Source organism: Haliotis cracherodii, unplaced genomic scaffold, assembly GCF_022045235.1.
Source record: "Haliotis cracherodii isolate W230 unplaced genomic scaffold, xgHalCrac1.p SCAF_6, whole genome shotgun sequence".
In the NCBI taxonomy this organism is placed as follows: Eukaryota; Metazoa; Mollusca; class Gastropoda; order Lepetellida; family Haliotidae; genus Haliotis; species Haliotis cracherodii.
The window spans coordinates 429,971-451,148 of record NW_027266319.1 but is presented as its reverse complement, the minus strand read 5'-3'; the positions used below and the strand labels follow the sequence as shown (position 1 = coordinate 451,148).

General features: G+C 45.7%; 3 protein-coding genes across 3 annotated transcripts in view; 2 read left to right on the top strand and 1 right to left on the bottom strand.

Moving 5' to 3' along the window:
• Positions 1-6: 6 nt before the first annotated feature.
• LOC139445333 (prestalk protein-like) lies at positions 7-498 on the top strand. The gene has a single exon (XM_071226462.1). It carries the CDS (start codon positions 7-9, stop codon positions 496-498), a length of 492 nt encoding a protein of 163 aa, XP_071082563.1.
• A 1,225-nt stretch (positions 499-1,723) lies between these two features.
• The window catches only part of LOC139445056 (uncharacterized), a 53,232-nt gene continuing 33,777 nt past the window's right edge, over positions 1,724-21,178 (bottom strand). The window contains exon 3 of the mRNA XM_071226131.1: positions 1,724-1,798. The gene's annotated coding sequence lies outside the window, so the exon portion shown is untranslated. The remainder of the gene's footprint in view (positions 1,799-21,178) is intronic.
• LOC139445332 (foot protein 1 variant 2-like) lies at positions 4,673-10,479 on the top strand. Its single transcript, XM_071226459.1, has 5 exons — positions 4,673-4,767; positions 8,881-8,940; positions 9,146-9,381; positions 9,856-10,004; positions 10,183-10,479. Exons 1-5 carry the CDS (start codon positions 4,673-4,675, stop codon positions 10,477-10,479), a joined length of 837 nt encoding a protein of 278 aa, XP_071082560.1.

Sequence of the window (21,178 nt, the reverse complement as noted above, 5' to 3'; positions counted from 1 at the left end):
GGGGACATGTGCGACGATGGGGACATGTGCGACGATGGGGACATGTGCTGTGACGATGGGGACATGTGCGACGATGGGGACACGTGCGACGATGGGGACATGTGCTGTGACGATGGGAACATGTGCGACGATGGGGACATGTGCGACGATGGGGGCATGTGCGACGATGGGGACATGTGCGACGATGTGGGCATATGCGACGATGGGGACACGTGCGACGATGGGGACATGTGCGACGATGGGGACATGTGCTGTGACGATGGGGACATGTGCTGTGACGATGGGGGCATGTGTGACGATGAGGACATGTGCGACGATGGGGACATGTGCTGTGACGATGGGGACATGTGCGACGATGGGGACATGTGCTGCGACGATTGGGACACGTGCGACGATGGGGACTTGTGCGACGATGAGGACATGTGCGAGGTGGGAACCTGGGGTCTTCACGAACAGCATGCGACATACCCGTCACAGAGGCCACGAGCATCAGACTGAGGAGAGTTGTTGTCAGTTCCATGGTCACAGTAACCAACAACACAAGTATGTAGATTAACGGTGATGTGAAATTAGGTTTAACGTCGCGTCCAAGATTATTGCACTTATATAGCGTTTGTGTGTGTGGCTGCTTGTACTAGACCGGACTGATGCCGATTTATGAGATACCATGCCGCAGTTTAACATGAATACCCCACTCAGACACAGTATACTGACACCGAGCCGACCAGTCCTTGCTTTAACCCCTTAATGCCGAGCGCCAGACAGGGTAACAACAAGTACCATCTTTAAACGTCTTTTGGTATGACGGGACGGGGATCGAAGCCCGGACCTTCCGCTCTCCGGGCGGACGCTCTACCACTAGACCACGGAGACGGTCATGTATATTAACGTGATGTCCATGTCTCTGAGCGCGTCTGATTTGAACTACCCAGACAGATATATTTTTGAAAGGATTATATACCATATTGACAAAGGACATTTATACAATTATAAAGCACAGATCTAATATATAACAAATAAAAATGTATTTTCATTTGTGCAATTCATAGATTGTTTGACATAGGAATCGGAATTCTCTTTAATTACATTATAAATTTACAAAACCACAGAGAAATGAAATCGAGGTGAAATATGTCGCACAAATACAACGAAAGGTATTGGTCAAATAAAGCGTGAAAAAGTAAATGTTGTGAAAACGTCGTTTGCACTCTAAGAACGCCGGAAATGCACGTGCAAAAAATTATATAAAATATGCCGACAGCACAGGTTCGGAACACAGTGAACAAAAGCATGGCCTTTGACGTCGGTGTATGCGTCGTGTCCAAGACGTGATCTATGGGGGAAGGGTCATGGCTGGCCATTGTCTCCAGACACGCCCACGTCTTTCCAGAAAGTCCAGGGTGAATATGGACTCATCTGAAATCATTACACGAGACCATCGGCGATCTCCCAAGTTTCTACGCTCTGAACTCCACTGGCGTCTGGCTGGAAACAGCAAGTGAGCAGCGATTTGATTGGCTGTTTGGGCTTGATTTCTTAAAGCCCGGCTTCTGATTAATCCGTTCTGTACTTGTGTTGTTGACCTCTAGTGCCCTGTGCGGGGCCGAGCATTAACATATTGTGTCTGCAGCAACCTGTCCCCAAGTCTGCAAATCAGAGACTGAGACACATTGTACACATTGGATCCCTCTCGCCGAGTTCTACCAGTTTGAAGAACGGAAATGTCCCTTAGGCGTTCATCACATTGTAGACAACGCAATCCCAATCTGATCACAAAAAATGGATAGCTTACGTGTACCTGTGAATGATGAAAAGTGATCCAGTGATTGACATCATAAGCATCGATCTATACAAATTGGAGACAATGACATGCATCAACTTCTAACGACAAGCATAGTTTCCTTTTACAGCAGGCATGGGTTGCTGAGGACCTATTTTTACCGGGATCTTCACGGATTCAGATATATATAAAGATATAACAGCAACCAGCTGCAGATAATAAAATGTGGCTTCACAGTGTATTTCTACCAGTGGTTATTTTTTTATTGTGAGATGTCCATGATGGGGGGAAATATGACGGAAATCACGGAAAAAACATCAGATATGAAAGTAGTCAGAGCCAATCAGGGTACAATATTTCATTTGTGAGCCTCACACAATACTTCCTGGAACATTTAACAGCGCTCTCGTTCAGCAGACTGACTGAGTGGGTGTGGCTTATTCTGGGGGCGGGGCATTCACTGTGAACCAATGGCGTCACCTTGAAAGGGACACAAGCATGGTGTTCTTTCCATGGACACGCGCAATAATTTTGAAAGCTGATGGTGGTTATTTAGTCCATATATGGCAGCATTGCTCTACAATAGATGACCGTCACTTTGCTGCACAGCATCGTCACCTGAGAACCCACGGGCTCGGGACTCGCCCCTTCAAGGCTGCTAAAGGTAAATGGTGCACTTTGTGATAAACGCATGAAACTTGGCTTGATGATAGATATCGGTATTACCATCAATTTTAGATATGGATGCAATTAGAAAATTCCGATCAAAAAAGCCATTTACAAGATGGCCGCAACCACTAATTTAAGGCCTTACTTTCTCGGAATATGCATATCTTTCAAGGTAACTAACTGAAATTACATGTAAATTAAAATAGGTTGTGTAAGTCATAGCATTTCAAATATTTTGAAATATTGGAGCTTCCTAAAAATACAATATGGCCGCCAAATCCAGTATTGCCGCCATGGAGAAAAATAGTTCGTAGGAACATATTATAGAAAATCTTTATTTGGAATGTATTTACCAAGCACATTTGTAAATTACGTTACTGTATCAGCATGTACTATTTGTGCTTTGATACTTTGTACCTCTTTTCTCCCGGAAGGTTTAAAATCAGTGGTCATGATTACATATTCCCCAGATGTTTTTGGACAAGGTGTACATCATGTCAATCCAGGACAGATCCCTAGTTTGCCATGATAGGTATTGGGAGGATTGTCATGATGTCTGGTGCCCTTCATACAGAAATGGCTGCACAGCACACAAAGTGGGGCTCTTTTCTTACAGGTGAGGTGAAATGGTGTTTAACGTCGCGTCCAAGATTATTGCACTTATATAGCGACGTGCATGTACGTGTGTGTGTTTGTGTGGCTCCTTGTACTAGTCCGGACTGATGCCGATTTATAGTGCTAGCTCACTGAGATACCATGCCGCAGTTTAATATGAATACCCCACTCAGACACAGTATACTGACTCCGAGCCGACCAGTCCTTGTTTTCGCCCCTTAATGCCGAGCGCCAGACAGGGTAACAACAAGTACCATCTTTTAACGTCTTTTGGTGTGACGCGGTCGGGGATCGAAGCCCGGACCTTCCGCTCTCCGGGCGGACGCTCTACCATTAGACCACGGAGGCGGTCCTGTTCCCACAGCTATACATAGGCTGTTTGTTGTCAACAAAATGATTTGATTAAGAAAAAAAAATTTAAAAAATTATTACAATTTATACTCAGGTACAACCCGTAGTTTACATTTGTTGTTTTACCATCTGCAGCCTCTCGCCAGATGACTGACACGTGGAAAACAGTCTTCATCCAGATTCGTATGATTCTGTTAATTAGTGATATTACTGTTTCCACTAAAACTACTGCACTATATATGCACTTTATTTGAAATGTTAAATAACTTTTTCCCCAAACCTTCTGTTTTTTTATGTCATTTAAATTTTTGAAACGGAAAAAGATTTAAACAATCAACGCACATGTCCCTCTAACTATCAACCACCACACATACCCTGAGTCGGAACGTTTTGACGGTGTGTTTCTGCTCGTGAAAAAATACCTAAACATTTAAAACTATATTTACACCATAAACTTGCAATTGTTTTCAACATATTAGGAGGAATTGACCGAACTGTAGATGCGTTGCAAATATCTAATGGCAATACATGCACGAAAAGCTACATCATTTGCATTTTTGTTTGTTTGTTTTGTGTAAAGCGCATGTTGTTTGTCCCATGGTGTTGCAGTAAATCATTCTGACACATAAGAAACTCGTTCAGCATTTACGTCATATGAGGATACGAATCTTGTAACATAGGGTCAAACACACTTAGGTGCGGCGTTATGGAGTGAATATTTAGGAGTGTTTTCGACATGGGCAAAACGTTGCCTTTTAAAACGGTTCCCGTGTTCGTTTGTCGGCATGAGAAGTTAGCTTTGAAACTATACTGAACCGCAATAGATACGTCACCCCAAGTAACATTGCATGAAAAGTTGTCATTTAAATATCTGGGCAATTTTTGCCAAACTCTCTCAAATTTAACATTACCTTGTCCGGAAAAAATAAATTTGATGATAAAAAAACAATGACAATAAAACTGATCGCCCAAACGTATCACGGCCACGACCATTTCACTTTGACGAGCAGACACCTCCACTGTCACAGGCCACACAGAGAACCCATTCTGACACCACGTCATCGCCGGGGCCGTCTTCAGTGGGCAACACAGCACCAGCATTGGCGCCACCAGCAGTGGAGATGAGTCCTCTTCTCAGACAAGAGCCGTTACTGTATCTCAACAGCAGATGGAAGAGACAGAGTCTGGCGACGCCGTGGGGAACGTTATTCGGATGCTTGTGTTGATGAGAGAGACTCGTGGGGTGGTCCAAGCATCATGGTGGAGGGTGGAATTGGTGTTGCACAGAGAGTCGGCCCTGTGGTCTTCCAGAACATCGGTCCAGGGAGAGGCAATGGTGTCACAGCAGCTCGGTACATTGACCAAGTCTTGAGACCACACGCCATACCTCATTTGGCACGTCCCCGCAACCACGAGTTTCAGCATGATAACCCCCGTGCCCACACTGCGAGAGCAACAAGAGACTTCCTCCAGCAGAATGGCATCAGAACCATGCAGTGGCCTGTCCTCAGTCTCGATTTAAATCCAACTGAGCACCTGTGGGAGGAGATTCAAAGGCGGCTAAATGACGTCCGACCAAGGCCGACAACTGCAGCTGAACTGCGTCAGGCGTTCCTCGGAGTGTGGGCTCAAGTGCCTATGGCCTTCATCAACCGCCTCATCCATTCCATGTATCGACGTTGCACGGCAGTCCTCAATGCACATGGCGGACATCACGATACCAGTGCATCACAACAGATTTTCACAGTACGAGTGATGCACAGAAACGTAAACACGGTCGTTTTGCACCGATATAGTGGTAGTAGTAGTAGTAGTAGTAGTAGTAGTAGGAGTAGTAGTAGATGTAGTAGTAGTAGTAGTAGTAGGAGGAGTACATGTAGTAGTAGTAGTAGCAGCAGCAGCAAGGACAATATCAGCTCAAAGGGTCAATAAAACGACCGCCAGCTGGAGAGATAAATTCACATTCAATGAAACAACAGATGATCCTCAAAAAATATCAAAATAACCATTTAAGTAAATAGAAATCAAGGCACAAAATCCAAGATACATCATGCATCTTCTGGACGTCTAAGATTGTGTCCGTTTTCCCGGCACCGTATATTCAACACAGTCATACATAGAGTGGTCAAAATGAGAACCAGGGTAGCACTTGTTACTTGTGGACATTCTGAGAGACGGGCTGCATTATTCAATACTGTAAGGGACATTCTCGCGATCTCGCTTTCTCGCATTCTCGCGATCTCGACCTTTGGAAACGAGCTAAATAAATGCCAAAAGTGTGAGAGTGCGAGATAGCGAGAACGCGAGTTTGGGCCAAAATCTCTCGTTCTCGTGATCTCGCATTCTCGTGTACTTTTTGTCAAAAGTCGACAACGCGAGAATTGGACATGATATAAAATCTCGCAAGGTCGAGAATGTCCCTTACAGTATTCCATACTGCAATCAGACCCGCAATGGCTGTGACACACCTGAAACAGATGATGTTGTTGTCATGTCGCTCATCACGTCAGTGATACACCCACGCATATGTGTATGTTACACCACTATATTGATCGACCAGAGTGGCACGTTCGTTGTGCCGAATCTCTATTAGATACATTGCATTATTTATCCCAATAACATAGAATACATTTTTAATAATTGAATATTGAAAATGTAACGGTAATACTTGCCGAAGGTCATTTTTGAAGCATATATTGAAATATTAGAAAAATTGACATTCTTATACATATTATGCAGCTGAGGAATTGCCGTGTTCAAAACCGTGTAATGTACAAGTCACGGACAGTACACGTCGTTTATCCGGACGAAGTGTTCTCTGCAGTATTCGTCCAGAAGGTGATATTTCCGGATTAACGAAGTCAAGACTAAGGGGGGTTGGCGATGATAGTGTATGAATTTCGATTTGGCCGAACTAATCACGAGATGATGCCATGGTTGTTCTGCTATTTTACACGACACGCTGCCTCCACAAAACATTATTGTTTGTTTGTTGTTTAACACCACACTCAACAATATTCCAGCTATATGTCAGCGGTCTTTAAATAATCGATAGTCCAGAGAATCCAGTGATTGATATCATGAGCATCGATCCACGCAATTGGGATACGATGACATGCATCAACCAATCAGCGAGTCTTACCACCCGATCCCGTTAATCGCCTCTTACAATAAGCATAGTCGCCTTTTACAGCAAGCATGGGTTACTGAAGACCTATTCTACCCCGCATCTTCACGGGGAGACAAGCATGGGTTGCTGAAGACCTGTTCTACCCCGCATCTTCACGGGGAGACAAGCATGGATTGCTGAAGACCTATTCTACCCCGGATCTTCACGGGGGACAAGCGTGGGTTGCTGAAGACCTCTTCTACCCCGGATCTTCACGGGGGACAAGCATGGGTTGCTGAAGACCTATTCTACCCCGGATCTTCACGCGTAACAAAAACCTGGGATCGTGGATTCGAACCAAACTCGGTTCGCCCTGGTCACGTCCGTCATTCCCGTGCTCCCTGACACCCCTCCCACGTCGAGTGACGCACCGTGATAGCCTTGAAGTTCTGCGGCATTACACAGCACTCATTCTTTCAGTCTCAGATCTAAAGGGAGACAACATGTGTATATTCGAAATAACCAGTGCCTCGAAATAAGCTGAGTCCATGTTGTTTCACGCCGCAGTCAGCAGTTCATGGGTCAGGCAAGCTAGAGGTTGATGTCATGAGCAACGTTCCACGCCGTCGTGACACGGTGACGTCACACACAATCAACACACTGTCATTTGTCGGCTTTTGCGACAACCATGGGATACTAGTGACCAGAGACCACACACCGACGTTATATGGTCTCTGCAGTGACCTATTTATCCCCGTGTACACCAAAGGTCACCCAATGTCCGTTAGCGCTGGACACAAGTCACACAGTCAAAATGCTAGTCCATAATAAGCAAACTTTGAATCCGCGAAGAAAAAGCCATCCATATTTCAAACTTTTGAGGATGAAGTGTTGTTGCCTTTTAATATCACATTTGTGACTCATGAAACACGCGGAAACAAAAGAAGGACCACGAGGAAACGGAATCCAGTCGGAAACATATTGACAGTTTGAAATCGACAAAAGATGACTGGACCTCTGATATTTGATGAATGACGTCACATGTGACGCATAAACATTGTTGCTTTGTCGACAACGACATGTCGTAAACCGTGCCCTCTAACTGAAATCTCGCGACATCACGTGGCGGGCTGTGACTTCAGTATGTACAGTGAGTCGGCGCGAGACCCACTACTCCCCACTCCCCCGACAGATGGCGTCTGGCAGGGCCGGGTAATCTCACATCGTCACCGTATGCTAATTTGAGATTTTAATTAGACAAACGTCCACGTGCATCTGTCGCGTGTCACATGATACGCCCTATTTGGTGGGAGGTTCCCATGACGTAACTATGATTCATGGGGTTGCTGCTACCAAGGTCAGTGCAGAGGTTCCAAGGTCATATTCGTTCGCAAGTACAAATAAATAAACATCTAAGAGGTCTGGATGATTCATGGACACTGAGAGTTTTTATTGTTTAATTTTGTCCTTGTCGCCACATGCAGCGTGTTTACTTAGGTTTTGGTCTCGACAGTATCCTTATGATACGCAGCGCCATTGACCGATAGGGACACTCCCTATCTCTCGCGATCTTGTGAAACGGGTGATACCTCGTCTTCAGAAAGATTTGACTCCGTGAAGATGCGGGTTACATTTGTTTTTCAGCAGCCCATTCTTGTAGGGGCGGTCGGGTAGCCTTGTGGTCAAAGCAATCCCTCGTCACGCCGTCGACCCGGGTTCGATTCCCAAAATGGGTACATTGTGTAAAGCCCATTTCTGGTTTCCCCCGCCGTGATATTGCTGGAATATTGCTAAAAGCGGCGTAAAATCATACTCACTCACTCACTCACTACTTGTAAGAGGCGGCTGACTGCTTGTCGGGCTCGCTGACTTGGTTGGTGCATGTCATCGTATCCCAATCGGGAGGATCCATCCTGATGATGACAATCACTGGATTGTCTGGTACAGACTCGATTATTTACCGACCGCCGTCATATAGCTGGAATGTTGCTGAGTGTGGAGTTAAACAAACAAAACTTGTTCCCGGAACATATACGCATATATACTACCGGGAAAGTATGCTTTCTAAAATCAATGATTCGTTAATCAAGGCTTTTTCACTTGGAACGGGAGTACTCAAAGTAAAAGTCGGAGGGTGTTCACTTGGTTCCTAGGTTAGTCGTCAAGTGGGATGTGTTCCTAGGTTGGTCGTCAAGTGGGATATGTTCCTAGGTTGGTCGCCCAGTGGGATGTGTTCCTAGGTTGGTCGCCAAGTGGGATGTGTTCCTAGGTTGGTCGCCAAGTGGGATGTGTTCCTAGGTTTGTCGTCAAGTGGGATGTGTTCCTAGGTTTGTCGTCAAGTGAGATGTGTTCCTAGGTTGGTCGTCAAGTGGGATGCTGTTCCTCGGTTGTTCGTCAAGTGGGATGCTGTTCCTAGGTTGGTCGTCAAGTGGGATGTGTTCCTAGGTTGGTCGTCAAGTGGGATGTGTTCCTAGGCTGGTCGCCAACAGGGATGTGTTCCTGGGTTGGTCGCCAAGTGGGATGGAGTTCCTAGGTTGGTCGCCAAGTGGGATGCTGTTCCTAGGTTGGTCGTGAAGTGGGATGTGTTCCTAGGCTGGTCGTGAAGTGGGATGTGTTCCTAGGTTGGTCGTCAAGTGGGATGGTGTTCCTGGGTTGGTCGCCAAGTGGGATGGAGTTCCTAGGTTGGTCGCCAAGTGGGATGGAGTTCCTAGGTTGGTCGTCAAGTGGGATGCTGTTCCTAGGTTGGTCGTCAAGTGGGATGTTTCTAGGCTGGTCGTCAAGTGGGATGTGTTCCTAGGTTGGTCGTCAAGTGGGATGGTGTTCCTAGGTTGGTCGCCAAGTGGGATGGAGTTCCTAGGTTGGTCGGCAAGTGGGATGTGTTCCTAGGCTGGTCGTCAAGTGGGATGTGTTCCTAGGTTGGTCGTCAAGTGGGATGGTGTTCATAGGTTGGTCGTCAAGTGGGATGGTGTTCCTAGGTTGGTTGCCAAGTGGGATGGAGCTCCTAGGTTGGTCATCAAGTGGGATGCTGTTTCTAGGTTGGTCGTCAAGTGGGATGGTGTTCCTAGGTTGGTCGCCAAGTGGGATGGAGTTCCTAGGTTGGTCGGCAAGTGGGATGTGTTCCTAGGCTGGTCGTCAAGTGGGATGTGTTCCTAGGTTGGTCGTCAAGTGGGATGGTGTTCATAGGTTGGTCGTCAAGTGGGATGGTGTTCCTAGGTTGGTCGCCAAGTGGGATGGAGCTCCTAGGTTGGTCATCAAGTGGGATGCTGTTTCTAGGTTGGTCGTCAAGTGGGATGTGTTCCTAGGTTGGTCGTCAAGTGGGATGTGTTCCTAGGTTGGTCGCCAAGTGGGGTGGAGCTCCTGGGTTGGTCGTCAAGTGGGATGCTGTTCCTGGGTTGTTCGTCAAGTGGGATGGTGTTCCTAGGTTGGTCGTCAAGTAGGATGGTGTTCCTAGGTTGGTCGCGAAGAGGGATGTGTTCCTGGGTTGGTCGCCAAGTGGGATGGAGTTCCTAGGTTGGTCGCCAAGTGGGATAGTGTTCCTAGGTTGGTCGTCAAGTGGGATGGAGTTCCTAGGTTGGTCGTCAAGTGGGATGTGTTCCTAGGTTGGTCGTCAAGTGGCATGGAGTTCCTAGGTTGGTAGTCAAGTGGGATGTGTTCCTAGGCTGGTCGTCAAGTGGGATGTGTTCCAAGGTTGGTCGTCAAGTGGGATGGTGTTCCTCGGTTGGTCGTCAAGTGGGATGGTGTTCCTAGGTTGGTCGCCAAGTGGGATGGAGCTCCTAGGTTGGTCGTCAAGTGGGATGCTGTTTCAAGGTTGGTCGTCAAGTGGGATGTGTTCCTAGGCTGGTCGCCAAGTGGGATGGAGTTCCTAGGTTGGTCGTCAAGTGGGATGCTGTTCCTAGGTTGGTCGTCAAGTGGGATGCTGTTCCTCGGTTGGTCGTCAAGTGGGATGTGTTTCTAGGTTAGTCGTCAAGTGAGTTGGTGTTCCTCGGTTGGTCGTCAGGTGGGATGTGTTCCTTGGTTGGTCGTCAAGTGGGTTGGTCTTCCTGGGTTGGCCGTCAAGTGGGATGTGTTCCTCGTTTGGTCGTCAAGTGGGATGGAGCTCCTAGGTTGGTCGTCAAGTGGGATGTGTTTCTAGGTTAGTTGTCAATTGAGTTGGTATTCCTAGGTTGGTCGTCAAGTGTGATGCTGTTCCTAGGTTGGTCGTCAAGTGGGATGTGTTCCTAGGTTGGTCTTCAAGTGGGATGTGTTCCTAGGTTGGTCGTCAAGTGAGATGTGTTCCTAGGTTGGTCGTCATGTGGGATGTGTTTCTAGGTTAGTTGTCAAATGAGTTGGTATTCCTAGGTTGGTCGTCAAGTGTGATGCTGTTCCTAGGTTGGTCGTCAAGTGGGATGTGTTCCTAGGTTGGTCTTCAAGTGGGATGTGTTCCTAGGTTGGTCGTCAAGGGAGATGTGTTCCTAGGTTGGTCGTCATGTGGGATGGAGTTACTAGGTTGGTCTTCAAGTGGGAAGTGTTCCAAGGTTGGTCGTCAAGAAGGATGCTGTTCCTATGTTGGTCGTCAAGTGGGATGCTGTTCCTAGGTTGGTCGTCAAGTGTGATGTGTTCCTAGGTTGGTCTTCAAGTGGGATGTGTTCCTAGGTTGGTCGTCAAGTGGGATGTGTTCCTAGTTTGGTCGTTAAGTGGGATGTGTTCCAAGGTTGGTCGTCAAGTAGGATGCTGTTCCTAGGTTGGTCGTCAAGTGGGATGTGTTCCTAGGTTGGTCGTCAAGTAGGATGTGTTCCAAGGTTGGTCGTCAAGTGGGATGTGTTCCTAGGTTGGTCGTCAGGTGGGATGGTGTTCCTAGGTTGGTCGTCAAGTGGGATGTGTTCCTAGGTTGGTCGTCAAGTGGGATGTGTTCCTAGGTTGGTAGTCAAGTGGGATGTGTTCCAATGTTGGTCGTCAAGTCGGATGTGTTCCTAGGTTGGTTGTCATGTGGGATGGAGTTCCTCGGTTGGTCGTCAAGTGGGATGTGTTCCTAGGTTGGTCGTCAAGTGGGATGGAGTTCCTCGGTTGGTCGTCAAGTGGGATGTGTTTCTAGGTTAGTCGTCAATTGAGTTGGTGTTCCTAGGTTGGTCGTCAAGTGGGATGTGTTCCTGGGTTGGTCGTCAAGTGGGATGTGTTCCTGGGTTGGCCGTAAGGTGGGTTGGTGTCCCTGGGTTGGCCGTCAGGTGGGGTGGAGATCCTAGGTTGGTCGTCAAGTGGGATTTGTTTCTAGGCTAGTTGTCAATTGAGTTGGTGTTCCTAGGTTGTTCGTCAAGTGGGATGTGTTCCTGGGTTGGCCGTCAGGTGGGTTGGTGTTCCTGTGTTGGTCGTCAGGTTAGTCCTGCGCCATGACTGTGGAATATTTATTCATTTTTTTTAATAAAATCTTAGGCAAGTCGGGATCGAACTAAACCAAGTCTAGTTTCCTTGATTAAAAAAACATTGAAAACAGCAGAAGAAGAAAGGTTCTTTTGAGAAAAAAAAACTATTTTGAAGAAATGCTTTCGTCGTTTCCTGGATTGGTCGTCACGCATGGAGTTACTCGGGTACATCGAGTGAAAGGATTCTGATGGCGCCGGCTCGGCAAGACTGAAATGCTTAAAACGACGTCATCCTGTTCATGACACCTGGTATCAGCCTTCAACTAATCGCTCGGGATATCGTTAGGATTGTACAATTCTTGTGGTGAGGTGAAATGGGGTTTAACGTCGCGTCTAATGCCGATTTTATATCGATACCCCACTAAGATACCATGCCGCAGTTTAACATTAATACCCCACTCAGACACAGTATACTGACTCCGGGCCGACCAGTGCTTGTTTTAGCCCCTTAATGCCGAGCGCCAGGCAGGGTAAGTACAAGTACCATCTTTTAATGACTTTTGGTATGACGCGGCCGGTGATCGAACCCCGGACCCTCCGCTCTCAGTTCTACCACTAGACCACGGAGGCGGTCATAAAATTCATGTGCTCATTTCCTTATAACGGTGATATACAGTGATGAAAGGTTCTACACACGTTGGAAACAGGACTACAAACCAGAACCCAGACAACCAGAATCAGTCCCTGTGCTTTGAAGATCGGACGTAACCTAACCTGTGACCAATGATAGCCGCCATCTAGCGGCGTACAGATTGCTACACTGGTTCTGTCTCTCGGTGACGACGACTAAGGGGATGATTACAGAGATAGGGAGCTACTCTTTCATTATCTCACACAAATGGCTCACGTTGAGCCGGCTGACATTAAGCGGTGTTACGTTGTGCGTTGCTAACACTGACTGAACCCTTCAGCACAACGTCTAGCCGGACATCCGGGCAACCATAGCGGGCATTCTTTGATGTTGCCGATATCTTCAGCAACAATTTCAATCATGCTGCAACGGTTTAGGCCCTAAACTAAACTATTCCCAGCTGATCTATAAACGCATGAGTCAATCTGATCCCAGATGATCTGAAGCATGGGTTCACTGAAGTGTATCGATACAGTGGAAGACGCCACGTGAGACCCTATAGGGGATATAGGGCTAATTAAGGAGACGCTCTACGCAGCTAAGGCAGTCTAAGTTGTAAACTAAAGATAAACCTATCATATGCAATCTTATTCACTCAGGACAACTCAGGACAGCGCCAGTGCCCCAACTCTATGACTAGAATTAAGATATCGATTTCCTTCTCCATTTAATTGAGACGTAAGGCTTCATAAATGAAACAGTATAACTATCAGTATGTTTGATCTCGTGAAGCCAAGAGATGCGATAGCGAAGGCCAAACTAACTCTATTTCTGAGAGATGGACAACTATTCGAACGTATATAAAGAGAACAGCCGAATATGAAAAATGAAACTATATCAATATACCAAAATAGAAATTATATCAATGTTTCATGGAAGATTTCATGGAGGATATACCCGAAAACTGCCGGGAGATGTCACATGATGTTTTATTTGGGTTTCGAGTGCCCGGATGGTATATTTTGGACAATTCCTACTACACTATGGACCAAAATCCGGTCTCTCGAGGCCCAAATTAAACATCATGTGACATCTTCTATAAACCACACGTCTTTCACATCTTGCTAACCATACGTGTGACTTTCTGATTGGCTGGATTCTGGCAGTGTATTGACCAATGACAGGACAATACCATCCTGTTTCTTCAAATGACCTGTTGAACAAACATCCTGACATGACGTCTCCTAGCAACAGATTTATCATGACAGGTTAAGAAGTAGTGTAGTGCGACATATGGCAATGTTGACATGGCGACAATTTCCAGAGGAAGATTGATTGCCGTGCGTCTTCCAACAGCGATTGCGTCTTCTAACAGCGATTGTGTCTTCTAACAGCGATTGAGTCTTCTAACAGCGATTGCGTCTTCAAACAGCGATTGAGTCTTGTAACAACGGCTGCGTCTTGTTACAGTGACTGCGTCTTGTAACAGTGACTGCGTCTTGTAACAGTGACTGCGTCTTCTAACAGGGACTGCCTCTTGTAACAGCGATTGCGTCTTGTAACAGCGATTGCGTCTTGTAACAGTGACTGCGTCTTGTAACAGTGACTGCGTCTTCTAACAGGGACTGCCTCTTGTAACAGTGACTGCGTCTTGTAACAGCGATTGAGTCTTCTAACAGTGACTGTGTCTTGTAACAGCGATTGCCTCTTGTAACAGTGAATGCGTCTTGTTACAGTGACTGCGTCTTGTAACAGTGACTGCGTCTTCTAACAACGATTGAGTCTTGTAACAACGGCTGCGTCTTGTAACAGTGACTGCGTCTTCTAACAGGGACTGACTCTTGTAACAGTGACTGCGTCTTGTAACAGCGATTGAGTCTTCTAACAGTGACTGTGTCTTGTAACAGCGATTGCCTCTTGTAACAGTGACTGCGTCTTGTTACAGTGACTGCCTCTTGTAACAGCGATTGAGTCTTGTAACAGTGATTGAGTCTTCTAACAACGATTGAGTCTTGTAACAACGGCTGCGTCTTGTGACAGTGACTGCGTCTTGTAACAGTGACTGCGTCTTCTAACAGGGACTGCCTTTTGTAACAGAGATTGCGTCTTCTAACAGGGACTGCCTCTTGTAACAGCGATTGAGTCTTCTAACAGCGATTGAGTCTTCTAACAGCGATTGAGTCTTCTAACAACGATTGAATCTTGTAACAACGGCTGCGTCTTGTGACAGTGACTGCGTCTTGTAACAGTGACTGCGTCTTCTAACAGGGACTGCGTCTTGTAACAGTGACTGCGTCTTGTAACAGGGACTGCGTCTTGTAACAGGGACTGCCTCTTGTAACAGCGATTGCGTCTTGTAACAGCGATTGCGTCTTGTAACAGTGACTGCGTCTTGTAACGGCGATTGCGTGTTGTAACAGTGACTGTGTCTTGTAACAGCGCCTGTGTCTTGTAACAGTTACTGCGTCTTCTAACAGGGACTTCTGATGTCGCAGAGACGTTGAGGTGACGACTTCATCCGACGGGAGATCCCAACTGTGTCATGACTTTAGCAGTAGATTGTTTGTTTTGTTTTTTATCTATTTATTGTTCAACGCGGGACTCAGCAAAATTCAAGCTACATACTGGCGGTGTGTAAATAATGGAGTTTGGACCAGACAATCCAGTGACTGACATCATGAGCATCGATCCACGCAATTGGAATACGATGACATGCATCACCCAAGTCAGCGAGCCTGACCACCTGATCCCGTTAGTCGCCTCTTACGAGAAGCATCGTCGCCTTTAACGACAAGAATGGGTTGTTGAAGACCTATTCTACCCCGGATCTTAACGGTTCCTTTAACAATAAAAACAAAGCTGAATATTACGGTCGATAAACAGGAATCTGTTTGTACGTGGATTAGCCTGGTGGTTCCTACTCTCGGTTATCACAAACCATGCTCGATACTCCAGTGCTTCCAATGCTTCGCAACCAGAGCTTTATTGTGAGTCCGATTCGAATGAAAAGATACTCAAAACAGCCGTCCCCCCACACACATTTCCCCCATGAGTCCGAGACATACAATGGGAAGTTACATCTACTACATGTGCATCGTTGCCTTGGTGCATTGGATGAACAATGTCAGCATATCGAAAAAAATGCGTTTGAAATTTGGAAAATTGAGGAAACCTAGCGGTTAAACCGTTCGCTTGTCACTCCGAAGACCCGGGTTCGATTCCCCATATGGTTCGATGTGTGAAGTCGATTCTGTTGTCCGCCGCCGTGATATTTCTCGAATATTGTTAAAAGCGGCTTAAAACCATACTCACTCACTCTCTCACTCACTCACTCACTCCACAGAATTGTAACAAACAGAGTCGCGTATATGTGTACATTATTGAAATAAAATAAAATTGCAATTAAAACGCCTGGTTTAACACCATAAGCCCGAAGCATCGGATCTACATCAGACGACGAAGTCCTCATCGCGACATCTAGCAATGGACTTCATAGCGAGTGTATATTAAATCTCGGTGTATTCTGAACGACATTTCAGGAAGTAGGTAGGTAGGGTCACACATGTTGGTTGTCACAGCCAAGTTTGTTAGAAGACGCGAACAGACCTTTGTTTCCTGTGATAACATCCAGGGGTCACATTCAGTCTTCACGTTTCCGTGTCTGTTTCAGAAACTGTAACATACGGCGTGTTAAGTAAGGGAATGTGTGGATGTCAACTTCTTTATTATGTATATGAGGAACACGGCGTTTCGGAGTAAATACTTACTACTTCATCAGGTGAATGTCAGCTTCTTTATTACGAGGAACACGGCGTTTCGGAGTATATACTTACTACTTCATCAGGTGAATGTCAGCTTCTTTATTACGAGGAACACGGCGTTTCGGAGTATATACTCACTCCTTCATCAGGTGAATGTCAGCTTCTTTATTACGAGGAACACGGCGTTTCGGAGTATATACTCACTCCTTCATCAGGTGAATGTCAGCTTCTTTATTATGAGGAACACAGTGTTTCGGAGTATATACCCACTCCTTCATCAGGTGAATGTCAACTTATTCATCACGAAGAACACAGTGTTTCGGAGTATATACTCACTCCTTCATCAGGTGAATGTCAACTTCTTAAATACAAGGAACACAGAGTTTCGGACTACAGCAAGTTTATCACCGCAGCCGTTGTAATATGCAGCTTCCAGCCGACTCATCTCGCATCAAAACACGGGCTGTGTACTCGCGGGCAGATGACCACGGAGTATGCTGACCACTGTGTCGGATTATCGAGTGTGTCGGAGTCGGAGTGCGAGACTGTTGGATTAACGGGTATAAATAGCACTGATTGAATTCGGTTCCGATCATTAGTGTCGGATAAAGCTGATTGTCAGATTAACGAGACTTGACTGTATATACTTACTCTGACATCCATTAATTCTCTGCCAGCAATGTGAACGTGTCGACTGTGTGGGTGGAGCCCTGGACGTTACCCCAGGAAACAAGGGTCAGTTCGCGTCTCTCAGGTGATGAAGGAGTCAGTACATACCCCGAAACGTGTTCCTGGTAATAAAGAAGTTGACATCCATGAATTCTCTTCTTTATGTGTATCACTTCTAAACGCCATCCACAGACTTGATACGGCGTATTGATGTATTGAGCTACTTAAACCGGTTTGTGCTGTGTTCAATATTGGAAACAGTTTTGCAGTCTTGACTTCTTGACTTCATGTTGATCTTACATAAGCATTTATCGGCAGCTCACGTTACTCCTTTTCACCAAATGTGTCGCCAATGTCAGAATTAGAATATATATTCTTCATGGGAACCATTGGGATTAAGTAAGACCATCCCGTCCGCTAAAGATAGGGCGTTCGTCTTTTGGCAGTACCCACTCAGACATCTAATGGCACAAAATCTATTACGTTCCCGACCGAAGAGGAAACAGTCCTACGTTTTAGGGATTCCTGCTCTTTAGCAGCGCTAATATGGCTCAATTGATAGGTGAGGATAAGAATGTAGCGGGGACAGCCCCGATAACTAGAAGAGTATGCGCCAGGAAAATGACCCATTTCAGCATTCAACGCATCATCGCTCTCTACGGAGAAAACTTTGGTCCTCTTGACCCGACAATATCACCTCGGACTGGTGTTTCTGATGCTCAGACAATATAGACATTGGCGAGATTGCCTGATTTACACATTCCCCGCTAGATGGCGCCAAGCAGGCGGACCCGGATGAAACTGATTTGTCTTGTATTGATTAATGGCGTTATTTGATGATCGTTACACAACGCTACATAAGACGTATTGCTTTTATCCGACACTTACACACGTGCAGAACGGTTCGGGGGACTGGGGCTACGTTGATAAGCTGATCTGATTGATTCGCGGAGTTATGGCCTAGCGAAATGTACATACCGGAACGTTATTGCATTAGACACGACAAAACTCACTTACTGCCTCAAACGCCACCAAAATATATCGCTAATGGCCTTATTAAAGTGCTTTTAGTGTATTGGCTGATCGCGGCAACACAACACAACCATAAAGGGTTTAATGAAATTGAGTTAAACGTATTACTTGACGTCTTTAAACGTTCTTAGAAACGAGACATTGAGTTCACGGAAATATCCCGCCGACGGAAGGTATGGCGTTTAGCGGTTTTAGCTGCATGCGTCAAAGCCGTTTTGAATTCTCGGTAAACGTCAGATTAAAAATGTTATTTAAGCGAAAGAAATAAAATAAGCCACATGAATGCCCATACCCGCTGTAAAAATGACTTAACGGTTTTCATTTTGCTCATTAACATCAACATTTCAAAAGGGTATTTACTTCTTGAAATGTTAAATCAATGTCTTATGATCAGCAAAGTTGTAAATGTGTCCGACCTTTGTCCCCTTGGTCTTCCTCACATAGAATATTGACACAACTCACTCACTCACTCACTCACTTGCTGACCAACTTACTCACTCCCACACACACCCATAATTGAGTCTACGAACAGAACAAAATCGAAATAAAAGAAGACGCTCCCTCAGATGGATGTATGTGTGTTGCATGCTGAAGTCAAACAAAACTGCCTCATCTCTACGACGGTCATAAGTCAGTGAGTGAGTATGGTTTTACGACGCTTTTCTCAATATTCCGTCAATATCACGTCTGGGACACCAGAAATGGGCTTCACACATTATACCCATGTGGGGAATCGAACCCGGGTTTTCGGCGGGACGAACTAACGCTTTAACCACGAGGCTACCCCACCGCCCGTTCTAAGTCAGAGGTGTGGGTTAAAAGTCTCAGTTGTAACATGGATGTGTACATTTACTTGAGGTCAGAGCTGCTGTCTGATGATGCCAGACTAAGGTGATCTCACACCCTATTCTTCTTCATCCTCGTTGCCGTTTTCTCCCAAACCCCTGACAACGTTAACCGACATCATCACCGGGGTCGTGCTACAAGAGCAATCGCTTCGAGTCTGAGGCAATATTTGATCTGAGTAACCCTCATTTCTGAGGTGTTCTCAACTCACCGGGTAAAATACCATTTTAAGCAATGCGACCATGTCCACACGTCGTGGGGCTTCTTCATTACCTTGTTCTGACAAGGCTTTTAAAATCGACATCTTTTTATTTAGCTATGGCGAAAATCGATTGAACCGTAAAATCCAAGTCTTTTTCCTCTGACTGAGCGAGAGTCATCATGGCCATGTAAGCCGCGGGTCGACCACGGTAGTGTCTTCTTACAACACTAAAGACCCAAATTCATCTCTAGTCAGACAATTTGACTTTTTGTAGAATTGCTTTTCCTTACGAAGCTTTACAAAAAAAGGCTGCATCAAATTATGTACTTGCACTTTGCCCATTTCAATATTGCTTTGAGTTGATGCTATAACTCTAAACCTCCATTGATCGTGCCCCTTCTTTAACTGTGTCAGGCGCCGGAGTTGCCATCGTCGTTTGCTGAAGTACCGCGTGGCAGGTTGGGCGTCGAGTAACTCACACTCACTAACAATCATTTCAAATATGTCTGCAAACTACAAATGATTTCTTTTGCTTAGTGGATGACCTACTCGCAATTACGCGTACATATTACAGCCTACTCTGTTCCACAATGATGTCCCTTGATGCGCTGATCGCATGTTCGCAGTAACTTTACGTGAATATACTATACACGCAGGTCAATTGCGTCAAGACAAATACATTGTATTCCCCGCCAGCCGTGTCAGTCAGTTGTTATCCTGGCAGTATAGATAGAGAGATAGAGAGAGAGAGAGAGAGAGAGAGAGAGAGTAACGTGCGTGCGTGCGTTCGTGCGTGCGTGTGTGTGTGCGTGTCTGCTTCTACTAGTCCGGGCTAATGCCGGTTTTATAGTGCTTGCTCACTAAGATACCATTCCGCAGCTTAACATGAATACACTACGCAGACACAGTATACTGACTCCGAGCCGACCAGAACTCGTTTGATCCTCTTAATGCCGAGGACCAGGCAGGGTAACAACAAGTATCGTCTTCTGGTCTGATGGAACCCCGACCTTCCGCTCTCTGAGCAGCTCCATCCTCCAAACAACGGAGAAGAAGACTCTTCAAGGGACAAATAAACTTCAGCGCCGTACACCACACAGACAATCCGCCTAAACAAAATAACATCCGTAACGAAAACTAGAAAAACATTCCGTAAAAGAGATAAATCTTCGCGTATATCAAAGCTCAGCGTTTGTTAATGAAACTACGCCGACTATGACCTACTCCGTATTAGACGCGAGTCTCCCAGAGCGAGTCTAGGACAGAGCGGCGGGGTGGACGTCCAATCTGGAGGTTACCTCAAACTGTCTCCTCTGGGGTTACAAACCTAATAACACATCTATCTCGGCGGCTAATTCCCCCGCCTCGCCAGGCCGCAGTGTTTACGGATAAATAATACATCACTTGGCCCTGATTTATTTGGCGTTATTGAACCATTCAGAGGTAGGGGAACAGCCATTACAAGTCCACTTCTGGTGTCTCAAAATTACTTCCAGCTCAACTCATTGTGGTTTCATGGTTGTAATGGAAGCATAGACGCCATTGTTTATTAACTTGTTTGCTTTCTGTTATTACTTCGGTTAATGTTATTACTTCGGTGTCGGCTATTACTTCGGTGTCTGTTATTACCTCGGTTTCTGTTATTACTTCGCTTTCTGTTATCACTTCCGTGTCTGTTATTACCTCGGTTTCTGTTATTACTTCGCTTTCTGTTATTACCTCGGTGTCTGTTATTACCTCGGTTTCTGTTATTACTTCGGTTTCTGTTATTACTTCGGTGTCGGCTATTACTTCGGTGTCTGTTATTACCTCGGTTTCTGTTATTACTTCGCTTTCTGTTATTACCTCGGTGTCTGTTATTACCTCGGTGTCAGTTATTACTTCGTTTTCTGTTATTACTTCGGTGTCTGTTATTACCTCAGTTTCTGTTATTACTTCGGTTTCTGTTATTACTTCGGTGTCTGTTATTACTTCGCTTTCTGTTATTACTTCGGTGTCTGTAATTACCTCGGTTTCTGTTATTACTTCGGTTTCTGTTATTACTTCCGTGTCTGTTATTACCTCGCTTTCTGTTATTACTTCGGTGTCTGTTATTACTTCGCTTTCTGTTATTACTTCGGTGTCTGTTATTACTTCGGTTTCTGTTATTACCTCGGTTTCTGTTATTACCTCGGTGT

What these genes read in the sequence shown, in the direction of transcription:
- LOC139445332 (XM_071226459.1), top strand. Translation starts at nt 4,673, where the DNA reads ATGGTGGAGGGTGGAATTGGTGTTGCACAGAGAGTCGGCCCTGTGGTC. An exon ending in AAGTGGGATGCTGTTCCTAG is followed by an intron (nt 8,941 to 9,145) that starts GTTGGTCGTCAA and finishes ATGTGTTCCTAG; the next exon opens with GTTGGTCGTCAAGTGGGATG. An exon ending in AAGTGGGATGGAGTTCCTAG is followed by an intron (nt 9,382 to 9,855) that starts GTTGGTCGGCAA and finishes ATGTGTTCCTAG; the next exon opens with GTTGGTCGCCAAGTGGGGTG.
- LOC139445333 (XM_071226462.1), top strand. Translation starts at nt 7, where the DNA reads ATGTGCGACGATGGGGACATGTGCGACGATGGGGACATGTGCTGTGAC.